Source organism: Cynocephalus volans, chromosome 17 (assembly GCF_027409185.1).
Source record: "Cynocephalus volans isolate mCynVol1 chromosome 17, mCynVol1.pri, whole genome shotgun sequence".
Taxonomy (NCBI): Eukaryota; Metazoa; Chordata; class Mammalia; order Dermoptera; family Cynocephalidae; genus Cynocephalus; species Cynocephalus volans.
The window spans coordinates 37,393,386-37,408,529 of NC_084476.1; the positions used below are offsets into that span (position 1 = coordinate 37,393,386).

The window sequence follows — 15,144 nt, forward strand, 5'->3', positions numbered from 1 at the left end:
TCTCTTTCTGTTACTTGGCTTTGTTTTCCTTTCTGGTGGCTTCACTCTCAGGCAGGCTGCCTTCAAGTGGTGGCAGAGTGAGTACCTGTTTGGCTTACATCATCCTGACATCTGATGACCTCAGCACAGAGGGCCTCATCCCCAATCCCCTCAGAAAAAACCCTGGGCTGAAGCCAATCAGGATGGGCTAGGACGTGTGCTAACCACTGAACCACATGAACTGAGAGTGGGGGAGGAAGGCTCCCCAAAAGAAAGAGGTGTATAGAGGGAATAGTTTGCAATAGACATTTGTTATCCTTTTTGACTGTCCAGCATCTGAATCTCCTTCCTACACCAGGGAGTTCCGTACCTTCTAGGGCAGAGGCTATGTCCTGCTACAGATGCTGAAAATGCCAAAAACTCACTTTCCCAGCCTCCCTTTATGTCAGGCAGAGCATGACCCAGACTGGGCCAATCAGATGCTCCTGCCTCCGGCTCTGACTCTGAAGCCAGTGACACCAAAAAGGGTCTGTGCAGACTCCATCCTGGTACAGGGTACAGCTGTGGCATGATTTGGGGCATAGTTCCTGGCTTAGGGCCTTCAAAACTAATTCTCTGGCTCTCATGCGATCTGTGAGCTACAAAGAATCTTGTATTAAATCTCCTTTTTGCAAAATTATCCAGAGCCTTGATTTCTGCTGTTCGCAATCAAAAAGTTTGATCAGTGCCTATATGTATGTGGGCATATTTGTATATGCATGAAATATTTTTGGAAAGATAAAATAAATGCGAATATTGGCTACCTATGGTGAGTAGGACTGGGAGAGCGGGGGAGGAGGGAAAGGGGCTTTTACTTTTGCCTTATGCCCTTTTGCACTGTTGGAATTAAATTTTTTTTTTACCATTTATAGTACTTTTATAAAGAAACAACTAGTTAGTAAAAACAAGAAAAGATACCGGAATAAGAGAATAAGACAAAGGTACAATTACTCAGGATTTTCACAGAAACGAATGTCTCCAAAAAGGAAGTCCGCCGTTGTGGTGAATGAGCCCAAGTCTGGAAGTGAGAGTGTACCACCTCATACGCGAGGCCTCAGTGATTAGCACTGGCCCCGGAACTCACCTGCTCAAACACTTTCCATGGCCCCCACTCACAGAATATATCCCAGTCTTCATCCTGGAACTGAAGCCCTTTGCAATCTGAGGCCTGTGTACTTTCAAGACTCCTCATCTTTACACTTTCCCAGAAGACCTTCTTATCCAACCCTGCAGGCTCAGATCCTAAGGATATTACCATCTTCTCTGATCTGCCAAAGCCATGACTCATCGCTGCTTCACTCTCTCAAGTTTTACTCTATATCATAGTCCTATATACATGAGGCTTAGTCATTTAACAGCACATTATTGAGCACCTACTGTATGTCTAGCCTTTTGCTAGACTTTGGGGCCACAGCTTACAGTCTGTGGAAACCAATGACCACTTACCAGAATGTTAATGTTATCATGATGGGTAGGTGGCATGATGTTAGTCATTTGTGGCAGGGCTGCTCTTGTCAGAACCTCCTCTTTCTCTCTGCCTGGATTGCTCTTTCCCCAAATGTCAGCATGGCTTACTTTCTCAGTTCCTTCAGGTCTTTGCAAATGTGACATTTTCAGTGACATCTCTGCTCACCCTGTTATATACATCCCACCCACTATCCCATTCACCTGGATTTGTGTAATGTTCTATTTATTGTTTTAATAGCACTCATCATAATCTGACATACAAGTTATCTCCTTGTTTGTGTACAGTAGCCCCCTTATCTGTGAGGGATATGTTTTAAGCCTCCCAGTAGATGCCTGGAACTGCAGATAGTACCAAACCCTATATACTATGTTTTTTCCTATACATACAGACATATGATAAAGTTTGAGGCTTGACTAAAACTAGCATGAATTTTTTTCCTTCTTCACAATTTCACAAATAGAAGGTTTGTTCACAGTTGACTTTAGCAACCTCAGCATACATTTTTTTCCTTTCCCTTTTGAGAACCTTTACCTTTTCACTTAAAGGAAGCACTTCTCGGCCTCTCTTTGAAATATCCGAATGGCCAGCATCACTCCTCTTGCTCTTTGGGAGCATTATGAAGTAAAATGAGAGTTACTTGAACACATGCACTGCTGTGACAGTAGATCTGGTAAGGTAAACAGTGTAGATCAGGTGGACAACGGGATGATTCAGGTCCCTGGCTGGATGGAGCGGGGACTGCACGGCATTTCACCACTGTTGCCCAGAATGGCACAAGATTTAAAACCTATGAATTGCTTATATCTGAAATTTTCCATTTGATATTTTTGGACAGTGCTCGACCTCAGGTAACTGAAACCCAAGTTTTTGCGGATAAAGGGGGACTACCGTATTACAGCCTGCCTCTTCCCACTGTCAGCTCCAGGAAGGCAGAGATTTTATTCCGTTCCCTGCAGCTTCTCTAGCACTTAGAACAGTGGCTGACACAAGCAGGCACTCAATAAATACTTGTTGAGAACAGAAAGAGAATTGAACTAGATGTCAGAAGACAGTCCTAGTCACAGCTTTCCTGAAGGAAAGTGGTGTAGTCTTTGGCAAGACACAACCTCTTCAAGCCTCGGTTGCCTCCTCTGTATATTGGGCATGATCGTCTGGGCGGTCCCTGTTGGCTGACAGGTGTGAGGATCAAACAGTGACGGTCTCCAGTCAGCCTGCATCAGAATCACCTGGAGGGCTTGTTAAAAATACATGTCGCAGGCCCAGAGTTTCTGATTCAGTAGTTCTAGGTAGCCAGAAAAATCTGCATTTATAGCCATGTCGCAGTTGGAGTTGGTGCTGCTGCTGGTGCGTGGGCCGCCCTTCCATCACCACTGACAAAGAAATCAGGTATAGGACGAGCTTGTAGTCCTAGAGGCTCGGCCCAGATGAAGCACAGGCACTAAGGACCCTGCAGGACACGGCAGGGGACCTGAGTGGACCCGTTCGTTCCTTAACTCAGCGGACAACTATTTAGGAAGCGCCGGTTAAGTGCGGGGCGCTGGGGGGTCAGCGGAGAACGCCGTTCAAGTCACGGCCCGTGCGGCGGTGGGCTCAGACCCCGGCCCGGTTGTCCCCGGCTCGCAGCGTGGGAAGGGGCTGGGGCAGCCGCTCCGACCTCCGCACCCGGCAGGCAGGAGTTCTCGTTAGCCGCGGGAGAGGGCCGCAAGCGGGCTCGGGCGGGAAAGCTCCGCTGAACTTCCCGGAACCGGCACTCCCCGCAGTCGCAGACAGTGGAGGTACAGCCCCGCTGCGCGCGCGCCCGGCACACAGTAGGCGCGCGGTCCCGCCCCGGCGCGCGCCCGGCACACAGTAGGCGCGCGGTCCCGCCCCGGCGCGCTCCCGGCACACAGTAGGCGCGCGGTCCCGCCCCGGCGCGCGCCCGGCACACAGTAGGCGCGGCGCGGCCCGGGCGGGCCGGCGGGCGGAAGGGGGCGCCCGAGCGCGGTATCCGGGGGCGGAGCCGGCGTGGACCGCAGGGCCGACGGGCGCGCGCCGCGGGCCAGCGGCGGCGATGGGCGAGGGCGGGCTGCCCCCGGCCTTCCAGCTGCTGCTGCTCGCCTGCGACCAGGGCGACACGGAGACGGCGCGGCGGCTGCTGGAGCCAGGGGCGGCGGAACCGGCCGAGCGCGGCGCGGAGCCCGAGGTGGGCGCGGAGCCAGCGGGGACCGAGGCGGCCGGGCCCGGGGCGGCGGCCGGAGCGCCGGTGCCCGTGGACTGCTCGGACGAGGCTGGCAACACGGCGCTGCAGTTCGCCGCGGCCGGGGGCCACGAGCCGCTGGTGCGCTTCCTGCTGCGCCGAGGCGCCTCGGTCAACAGCCGCAACCACTACGGCTGGAGCGCGCTCATGCAGGCGGCCAGGTGAGGGCCCGGGCCCCGGGGGTCCCGGCAGTGGTGGCTGGCGCCGGCCGGGGCGCAGGCGGCAGGACCTGCCCGGCGGTCCCCCGCAGACACTCCGGGAGGTAAAGAGTCAAGGACTCCTTAGAGTTGGAATGGTAAACTTGGAGCAGTTTTTGCTAAACTTTGAGCATATGAACAGCAGCGGCGCTTTTTAACTATCATAAATTCAGAATCTTAGAAACTTTGGCCTTTCAAAACAGAATGTAGAGACTGCGAATAGAATCTTAGAGGTGTTCATTCCTTCTTGCAACAAGGGTTGCCTAAGAACGTACCTACCCACCCTGGCTGGTCGCTGGGGACCCAGGCAAAGCCCCCATCAGGGCAGCTCACACTCCGGTGGGCAGGCCAGACAAAGAAACCGGAAGGACTGGAGAGCTCTGGGTGCGTCTGACCCATTTTGGGGAGGATGGGGAAGGTTTCTGGTAGAAATGATGTATATATCCACATTGGGACCCGAGGATGTGTGAGAACAAACCAGGACAGAAGTGGGAGGTGGGAGCTGCGTGATGGGAGGCTCGTGCAGAAGCTTGGTAGCAAGAGCGACCTTAAGGCGTTGGTAGGACTGCTAAGATGATGTTATGATGGTAGAGGGCCTGGAAGAAGTGGGAAATGAGCCCTCCATGGAGATTCCAGGGGGCAGAACTGACAAAGGCCCACTGTCCTCAGGGCATTTGGGAGTCATGGATGTTCTAGGCAGAGCAAGTGACAGGATCAGAATCATGTTCTGGAAAGATTGCTTTCACTGCAGTTTAAGAATGGATTGGAGATGTACGCTAGAGTCAGAGAAGCTGGTTAGGAGGAGGTTGCGGCAGTTCAGGTAAGAGGTGATGGTGGCCTGGACCGGAGTGGAGACAGTGGAGGCAGAGCGGAGATATGAGTTTGGGATATACTCAGGAAGTAGGAACCATAGGGCTTGATGACTGACCAGGGAGGGGATGATGGAGAGGGAGGCAGCAAGGGTGACTTCTAGATTTCTGTTTGCTAGCAGCAAATGCCCTGAGTTAGGGACACAGAAGGGGCAGGTTTGAGAATGAGCCTGATCTTTCAAGCACACAAGTGGGGGGTCTTTGTGGAGGATACCCCAAGAAGAGGTGTCCAGCCCGGAGCTGGGTATGGGAGTCTGGAGGGTAAGGAGGGTCCGAACCTGAGGAGGGTAGAGGAGGTTACTAGCATATTGATGACAACTGGAACTTTGGAGTGGGAGAAATTATCCAAGGTGGATGTGTAATGTAAGGATGGTACCTAATAATGGTTGCCAACTACAAATTAGCCATCGCTGCAAGACAGCCACCATAAACCTGCTGGCTTTATGAAAGCAACAGCCATTTGTTTAGCACACAATTTTGCCGTTCTGGTCTTGTCTGGCTTCCTCAGATATCTGTGGTCAACACCACACTCTATGTAAGTGAGCTCGGAGGCTCTGTTTGTGAGGGCTGGCCAGATGTCCGCTGTGGCCACAGGGATGACTGGACTGCAGCTTTTTCATCCTCCAGCAGGCTAGCCTGGGCTTGTTTATGGCCTGCAGCAGGGTCCCTAAGATCAGGAGCATACTGATCAATCTGCCACATTCTCATGGCCAAAGTAAGTCACAAGGCAAGCCCAGATTCAAAGAGTGATCGGGATATGACCCTATCACTTGATGCGGAGGAGCTGCGAAGCCACATTGCCAAGTGCCTGCATACAGAGAGGAGAATAACTGCCATCATTTTTGTAAATAATCTACTACATTAATATTTATTGAACATCCATATGCAACCCTATTGTTTTAAGAGCTATACATGTTACTTTCACAACAGCCCTATATGGTAAGTAGGTAATATTACCATCATTTAACAGAAGAGGAAACTGAGACATACAGAAGTCAAGTAGCTTGCCCAAGGCCAAACAGCTGTTTAAACCTGGTAGTCTGACTCCAGAGCCTTCCTGTTCTTAACCATTTCACCAGGGTAGAACTCAGAGAAAGACTGGCATTTAAAGACTGGATAGCAGCCGGCTGGCCAGTTGGCTCAGTCAGTTAGATCACAGCCCTATAACACCAAGGTCAAGGGTTCAGATCCCCATATCGGCCAGCCACCAAAAAAATAAAGACTGGATAGCAGAAGTATTGGGGTTTCAGGAAGGATTTCAATTACAGGCAACTGCAGAGAGAGAAAGGGAAGACAATCACTGATTTAGTGGGTACAGGTAAGCAGGTTAGGGGCTTGAGCAGGAGAGCTCTTTGGATGGTGAGTGTCCAGGTGGGATTGCAGTGGTGGAGGAGTGAGTGGGATATGAACACACGGACAGAAAGTGCAGGCAGCACTTTCACGGAGCTTGGCTCTGCGGTAAGGAGTATACTTTCTCAGGGTCTAAAGAGGGTTTTTAGGATGGGAACGATTTGAGCAGTCTTCCCTGCTGATGGGATAAATCATGGAGGAATAATGGGGAGTCCTCAAGGAAGAAGGGGAGAGGAGGAGTTCTGTAGGCTGAGTTAATATTGTTCCTTATAGAAAAATGCGTTCTGAGTTCCAGTCATTTTTAAGAAAGATTTACAATTAAAGCAGTCTTATAATAACCTTTAAGGACATTTTAACTTTAATTTTTGAATAGATAATGTATTCATAAGATTCCAACATAAAGTACACACACATACGTACATGTGATGACATACGGTCAAGTGTCTTACTCCTGTCCACCTCTACTTAGGCTCCACCCACCTCTCAGTTTCTTTTATAACCTTCCTGAGTTCCTTTACACCAGGATTTCTCTACTTTGGTATGTTTTGGGTGGGATCATTCTTTTTTGTAGGATGTTTAGCAGCATCCTTGGTCTTTACTCATTAGATGCCAGTAACCTTCCCTGTCCCCCTTTGTGATAATTAAAAATGTCTCCTCACATTGCCACATATCCCCTGGGGGGCATAATAACCTATGGTTGAGAGCCACTGCTTTATAAACACACAAGCAAATAACAATTGTTGATTATCTCTTCATTAACCTTCTTACACATACTCGACACACTGTTCCGTACCTTGCTTTTTTCACTTGATGTACTTTGGCAGTCTTTCCATATCAGTACGCAAAAACCTTCGTCATTTTTCGAAAAGCTCACAATATTTCATTGTATGATAATTCATTTAAGCAGTCCCCTATGGATTGTCACTTAGATTGTCTCCAATCTCTGGCTGTTACATTCATGCTGCAATGAGTACTCCGATACGTATGTCATTTCTCTCTGACTCTATGCATTTTTAAAGCTAACATTGAGCATTTACTATGTGCCAAGAATACTGTCTCCACTTTACAGATAAGAATCTGAGATTTGGATTACAAAATCTGCCCACAAGCATACAGCTAGTCAGAGCAGATTTGGGGAGTCCCACTGCAGAGCCCTCCCCATAACCACAGAAAGGGAAGCCCCTTCTTCCTCTTCTGGCCTCAGTGAAGCCCCCCTCTTCCTTCCACCTTAGCTTTTTCTGAGAAGCCTGCCATGGTATCTCCCCTGTTCACCAGAAAGGCCTCTGCAGTAGTGTCCACCATACCCTGTGATAGCCAGTTGCATTCCTCAGTGGTACCCAAATGTGGCCACATCAGAATTACTGGGATGCTTTTTCAAATACAGATTCCTGAGTGTTCTTTCTGGAGATTGTTATTCAGAAGGCCTGGGTCGTAGGGGGAATGAGGAACAGAGACTAAGTAGGGACTAAGAATGCTAAGAAGAGGTTCCCCAGGGATTCTCTTGCATGATAGTTTTGGGAGCTACTGATGTGTGCTTCATCTCTGAACTCCGCCTGGCACAGAGGGGCCCTGGTGAGTCCCCTGAGGGTCCTGACTGAAGTTTGTGACTGCAGCACTGGTATTCCTCAGACTGTCTTAAAGACCCCCTGATCACCAGTATTTGCTGTTAACCGAGTCCTGCAAGATGGTCAACGTCACCTCCTGATTAATTTCTGTTAACCTTATGGGGCAGTAGACTCCAAATCAACCTAACTTCTGATTGTTAACTAATTATAATTTAACATTTTTAGAGGACTTTTCTTTTTCCCTAAAATTTGGTGTTGTAAAATTAGCTGGTATTTGTGGTCCAAGTGTCCTGATTTTGTCACTTTCAAATCGAAAGGCTTTGGGATAATTACATTCCTCTTTATTCCTCAACTTATCTTAACAGGCGCTGTTTTGGGAACATTAGTATGATATACTCCCTTATTCCTGTGAGAATAGGGTAGACTATGATAGTCTTGTGAGAGGATTAGAATTCACTCTTGTCCTTTAGCTGAGCCTACACAGGGCCTGGGTACTGTAAAGTACTGTTCCTCACTCGGTGATCCCAACTGTCTATATTCAGGTATCCTCTCTGCCCATTTTGAGTGGTGCTCAAGTCTTCGGCTGTCTGATCTGTATGCCAAGCTCCGGATGAGGAATACTATGTATGGGGGACTACCTGAAGGGTATGTGGTCTGTCCTTCAGATCAGGGTGGGCAAGTACATGGTACGTGTGCTAACACTTTCCAGTCCTATGCTGTTCTTCCCTGATTCTAGATATGCCTCTGAATCCTGCAGAATATGATGCTCCTGGCAGCCATCACTTTTGGTATGAGTGAACATCTATTTGTCATCCCGGCTCTCCATGTTCCAAAGCTCATCACTAGGTCAGGCCAGGCCATCAGAGGCCCTGGGCATGGACTGCACTTTGTCATGTGGATGTTTTAGTATCAGAAAGGGTTACATGAATGCTTTTTCCTTTTCTTAAAATAATAGGTAACTTTTATTGAGCGGTTACTCAATAAGTGCCAAGCACTGTGCTAAGTGCTTTAAATGAATTAACTCATTCAATCCACACAAAAGCTTAGGAGGTAGGTATTATTGTCACCCCCATTTTACAGATGAGGAATTGAGGGACAGAGAAGTTAAGTAACTTGCCCAAGGCCACACAGCTTGTAAATGGCAAAGTCAAGTTCACACCCAGGCTAGGTGGCTACAGAGCCTGTCCTCTCAGCTTTGAATCCTGTAACTGATAGTTTCCCTCTTGGTGTTGGCCACGAGGAAGCGATTCGCCAAATTTGTCAATGACTTCTGTCCAAGGGATAGGATTGCATGGTGTTTACTTTGGCTCTGACTTTACCCTTGGGCTCTTTACCTTCCTTCTCCTGCCCTTCATTCCCCCGCCTGCCAGCGTGGCAGAGCTGGACTCTAAGCTCAGTGTTTTGAGTAGTGGGAATGTGTGCCAGCTCTTTAAACACAGGTGTTGATTGCTGAAATTAATTGATAATCATAACACCTGTTGAGAAAGCCTCTCGCATCCCCACCTTCAGTAATTACCTATTAGAAACTTAGCTTCCACAAAATTATCACAGTCTTCATTGAATCCTTTTATATTTTCAGCTTCATTGAATGCCCTCTTGAGCTACCTGTGAGCTCAGAAAACATTCCAAATTTCAGTATTTCTGTTTTAATTCAGCCCTTTTCTTCCTCTGTAAAAATTGGGTATACTAGAAGAGCTGAGATTTGGAGTTCTAGGCTCTAGGTTCAAGTTTTGACTCTGTCACTTTCAAATTGAGAGGCATTGGATTAATTGTTTTCCACTCTAATTTCAGATTCTTCATCTGCAAAATGGGAATTAATGAGTTTGTCTCCGGGTTATTAAGATTAAATGCGATAAAATGTGACAGCACATTTTAGGGATCCTGTTAGGGATTGTGATAGATTTTATCTCATGCTTGATAACTACAGAGTGTAACCTTTTTTTTTTTTTTTTTTTTCAAAAAATGACTGGTAAGGGGATCTTAACCCTTGACTTGGTGTTATCAGCACCACACTCTCCCGTGAGCCACGGACCGGCTCTAGTGTAATCTATTTTTAATCTCTGTTCCCATGGAGGATAAACCAGTTCTTCAGTCATTTCTACTGCCTGTCTCTGGACCCTCCCCTAGGTTATGCCACGTGTGCATTCATTTACTCTTTCATTTGACAAAATTTACTGAGCTCCAGTATGGGTCAGCCAGTGTATTAGGGGCTAGGGAAACAAGAATATGTACAACTCAGCCCTGTCCTTGGGGACCCCGCAGTCTAGTGGGGGAGACAGACACTTGCAGAAGGAGGGCTCAGGCGCAGCCATAGAGACAAGGCTTCTGAATTGTGGGTGCTCAGAAAAAGGGCACCTGATCTGGCCTGTTGAGGGGTGGTCCGGCAGCTGCTCAGAAGAGGTGAGATCTGAGCTGAATCCTGAGCAGGATAAGGGGTGTGCTATGTAGAAAAGGACAGGAGAGTATCCCGGTTCAAGGGAAGGACGCATCTGGTGAGGGAGCAAGCCTGGCCTGAGGGTGTGCTGTGGCAGTTGGGGCAATGAGATCAGCAGAGGACGCAGACTGCCTTCGGGCTGTGACACTCAGATTTAGGTTTTTGGGGTTGTCATTTTGGGGGCTGCAGGAGGATGGGCAGGAGGGAGCCAGGCTGGGGCTGCAGCTTTCCACACTCAAGTATACTTTGTTCCACTTGCCCTCTCTCTGCTCTGGGAGGGGAGACCAGAGAAGCCCAGCCTGTGGAGCTCATGGAGCTGGTTCACTAGACGCTCTCTCTGCAGGCCCAAGTGACCCGGTGCTGTTAAGGTTCACGTCCCAGGAGGTATTTGTAAGCTGGAGCCTGGGATCAGAGTTTAGCCCCGGCCCTATCTCCACCGGGAGGGTGAGGCTCTGGGTTTAGATGAGGTCCAAAACCTGCTTCCAGAAAGGAGGGGTGAGTAACAAGAAGCTCAGAAAGTTGCCTCACAGATGCAGGTGTGACAATGGCCTTGTGTCTCATAAAACCTGGCTTTTGTCATTCTTTCCTTGTTAGTCCAGGGCCTCCTCCAGCTCTGGTACATGCAGCTCTGAGCCCACCCAAAACGTGCAATACAGAACTTTTCTGCCCTCTGGTGTTGAAAGAAGACAGAGGCATCTGTGTGCCTCTTCCTGGTCTTGGAGACTTGGTGGGTGCAAGTCTGTCTCCCCAGGGGCCCTGTGTTGCCACCACTCCAGCTTCCTGGAGGAAGGGCCGGGCCACCTGCAGAGCACATTCCTGCTAGCAAGTGGCAGCAGCCCCCTGCGTGTGGTGCCCCAGTCCATCTCTACTGACCACAGCCCCGCCACACCTCTTGGCATGGGCCGTGTGTGTTTGGGGCTGGAGAGGGTAGAAATGAAGGAGACATGGCCCTGACCGTGGGGGAATCAGAGCATGGGCAGACAGATTACAAGCCTATACAACAGGAAGAAAAGTGAGTTCTCTGAGATGTAGGAGGCAGCATGGTGTAGGGGGAAAAAGTGAGGACAGCAGGATTCGGACAGACCTGGGCTCTGGCCAGATGCTGCCCCTTACCAGCCGGGTAACCTGGGCATGGTGTGGTGCATAATGTAAACTGAGCAACAATGCTAATTGATGTGGTACTTCCTTTGGTCCAGCTCTGTTCCAGGTTATTAACTCATTTATTCTTCAGCAACCCTCGAAGTAGATGCAATTATATTCCCACTTTACAGATCAGGAAATGAAGGCACAAGGAAGCTACAGTTCCTTCTCAAGGTCATGCAGCTAGGGGAGGGAGAGCTGGATAGGAACCAAGGCAGGGCAGCTGCTCACCTGTGTGATGATGCATATGTGGGGCCAGCACCATGCCTGACACCGCAGTAAGGCCTTTTATCATGAGCAGCTTTTAGACTTTAGAATTAATGACAGAGGATTACATGGGCTGTTTCCTAATCGGTGATCCATGTTTAGTGTCACTAATTCTCCCTCTTCCTGGCAGATTTGGGCACGTGAGTGTGGCGCACCTCCTTTTGGATCATGGGGCTGATGTCAATGCCCAGAACCGGCTGGGGGCCAGTGTGCTCACTGTGGCCTCTCGGGGTGGCCATCTGGGAGTGGTGAAGCTGCTCCTGGAAGCTGGAGCCTTAGTGGACCATCACCACCCCTTGGGCGAGCAGCCGGGGATGCTGGGCAGCAGGGATGAGCTGCTGGACATCACGGCCCTGATGGCCACCATCCAGCATGGGCATGAAGCCGTGATGCGTCTGCTGCTGGAATGGGGCGCGGACCCCAACCATGTGGCTCGGCCCGTGGGCTGGAGCCCACTGATGCTGGCAGCACTTGCTGGGAAGCTTGGCATGGCCCAGCAGTTGGTAGAGAAGGGAGCCAACCCCGACCACCTCAGCGTGCTGGAGAAGACCGCCTTTGAGGTCGCACTTGACCGCAAGCACAGGGACCTTGCAGACTACCTGGACCCACTGACCACCGTCAGGCCCAAAACAGGTCAGGATGCATCACCGCTCACCCGCACTGTGGCTTCTCAGAGGACCCCAGATTGTGTTTAAGTGGCTCAAGCTGAGGATTGCCCACCCAAAAAGGCACACAGAAATCAGAGTCCAGCCCTGCAGACTAGCAAGACTTAAGATGTGTTGTGCTTAAGAATCAGTCACGTGTACCTGTTATAGGCAGGTCTGTGGCCCACCTCCAGAAGGTCTGATTTGGGAGCTGGGAGAAGAGCCTGGAAACCTACATAGCAAGGTCCCTACTCCCTGACCAAATGTTTCTGATGCAGGTAGTTCTGGGATCCTTCTAGAACAGGTGTCAGCAAACTTCTGTAAAGGGTCAGATTGTAAGTATTTTAGGCTTTGTGGGCTTCACAGCGTCTGAAAGTACTCAATTCTGCTAGAGGGAATGCAACCATGCATGAAATGTAAATGAGAGAGTGTGGCTGTATCCCAGTAAACTGATTACAAAAACAGGAGTCAGGCAGGTTTGGCCTATGTACTATAGGATGCCAATCCCTGCTCTAGAACAATGTGCCCAACCTCTTCTGTCGGTGATCAGTCCCCAAAGGCTAATTCACATAAAATTAGTGAAAATTAGCCCCCTTTCCAGTTTCGTTTTTTAAAAACACCTATTAGTGTTTACTGTTTGTTTTTTCTTTTTACCTTCTTTCTGGCATTTAAAGGTTGTGTAAACAATCTTTAGCAAATCTGCCACAGGACATATTACTTTTCAAAAGTTCTAAAGTTCATTGTGCACAGTAGGGCTGTGACACACAGCCTCAGTACCCTCTATCTGTAATGGGTCTGACTTCAGCGACAGGACTGAGCAGCCCAGGGTGGAAGAGTGGGCTGCAGTGTATAGCCATCTAGGGCTGAGAGGTAAAGAATTGAAGGAAGTGTCTTCAGATAAATTGACTAAAAAAAGACCTGAAAGTGTTAAGAGGTTTGATAACCTTTCAAGGATATACAATAGTTTTAACAAGCAAGAGATGCTGAAAATTTGGTAAGTGCTTATTAGAAATATACCATCCAATCAGAACAACTCTGAAGTAAACATGTCTTAAAAGCCTGTAATGACAGAGAGGTAGCAAAAATGAAGAGGACACCCATGCAGAAAGGAAAAGGAAATTAAGTGTAGGAAGATTTATTTGAAGCTGAGAGACCTCTTCCCTTCTACAGAATGGGAAACTGAGGCCCAGAGAGGGAAGGAACCTAGTCAGAGGTTCACACACCCATTGGAAGCTGAGCAGGTGACATTCAGAAGGTGAGGGATTCTGTGCCGTGACTCTGCCCATCTCTAGCACCTGCAGGGGCTTTGGGAGCTGGGCGAGCTTCTGAACCTCTGAGCCTTTGCCTCATCTGTGAAATGAGCTTAATGACAACCACTAAGGTGGTCCTGAGCAGAGGATAAGTTGTCCTCTGGCATGTGAGGGACTTAGCCTAGTGCCCAAACGTAGCAGTAGAGTGTTAGGGCCTGATAGAGTTCGTGATTAGAAATTAGGGCTCCAGTCTCCTAGTATAGGGCTTTTTTCTTGACACAGGCTGTTGCTTTACAGGTTTTGATTGGTTTGTCTTTGTGGCTGGGATGGGATGGGGCCTACTCTTCTCAGCCCCTGCTGTGCCCAGCACGCCTGCCATGCTGAATCTCACCTTCATGGGCACCCTCTGAGGAGGGTGTTCACCCCTTTTTCAGATGAGGGAACTCGGGTTCAAAGGGGTTGAGTGACTTGCTCAAGGTCTCCCAGCTAGAGATGGACAATCCAGAACTTGCGTCAAGCCTGTGACTGCCAGCTTTCCCTCAGCTCTGAGTCTTTACCTAGTGCCCAGTGTGGGCTTAGCTCCTGCCTCATTTTAGGGATTGTCCTGGCACCCTGGGATGGTGATTTCCTCAAGTCCCTAAAACACAGAGGCTCAGACATGTTCGTGGACATCCCCAAGGTCACCGTCTGCTTGGTTTGACCTTGGCCCATGCCGACAAGGGACTTTGAACCAGTCACCTGAGTTCACCAACCTTGCACTTCCTTGTCTGCAAGTAGGTAGTGGGAGCAGCACGTGCCTCACAGGACCACTGTGGGGGTAATGTGGGCTCGTCCCTGGCCCAGAGGAGCACGTGGGAAATGGCGGCAGTTACCCATTACTGTTACTGGCATATTTGACAGGATTGGAACTCGGGTCTCTCAGCAAGATCAGGTTATGGTCCCCATCCAGCAGACCTGGTTTGAGGCTCAGTTTTCTCCCACTCTGTAACTGGATGGCCTTGGACATGTTAAATGTCCCTTTAGGACTTCAGTGCCCTCTTTCATAAAATAGTCATAATAAATTCACTTCTCTTATAAGGTCTTTGGGAGGAATAGTAAGATCATTCATTCCTGTGAAGTGTTTATCCCAGTGCCTGGCACACAGACAGCAGCCAATAGATGGAATCTATTATAACATCTTTTCAGTGATCATACTTTCAATATTTTACAAAATTTTTTTTTACAATATTTTATTTTACAAATATTTACTGAGTGCCAGCTATGTACCAGGCACCATTCTAGGCACCTGGAATACATCAGTGAATAAGCGAGACCCAGATCCCTGCCCTTGAGGACCTTGGTTTCTGTGGGGACACGATGGTTGTGTGTGCTTGGGGCAGGTTTCTTTTCCTTGGGATGGGACAAGGTCCCTGGAGCTGTTCTGATATAGACGAAAAAACTGAAGCCCAGAGTAAGGAAGGGACCAGCCCAGGCTCACTGGCATCAGGGCACAGCTGCCCCAGCCTCTTGGGGTCAGGTCAGACTGTCAGTGATTAATTTGTACCACATGATTGTTAGCAGCCAATACTAAGACCAGGTGACACACTCTTTTCTGTCAAAGGGTCTTGGCATGAGAAGGCCCTGGGCCACAGCAAATCTGACTTTGAAATACGTAAAGGAACATGACATTTTTAAAAATGAAGATGCAGAATCGTTTCTTGACGCTT

At 49.1% G+C, this 15,144-nt stretch overlaps 1 protein-coding gene across 4 annotated transcripts in view; it reads left to right on the top strand.

The window, feature by feature from the left end:
- Nucleotides 1–3,536: 3,536 nt before the first annotated feature.
- Nucleotides 3,537–15,144, top strand: part of ANKS6 (ankyrin repeat and sterile alpha motif domain containing 6) — a 57,494-nt gene continuing 45,886 nt past the window's right edge. For all 4 annotated transcript variants that reach the window (XM_063082344.1, XM_063082345.1, XM_063082346.1 and 1 more), the window contains exons 1-2: nt 3,537–3,883; nt 11,675–12,177. In XM_063082344.1, the coding sequence (XP_062938414.1) occupies nt 3,537–3,883; nt 11,675–12,177 (850 nt within the window). The remainder of the gene's footprint in view (nt 3,884–11,674; nt 12,178–15,144) is intronic.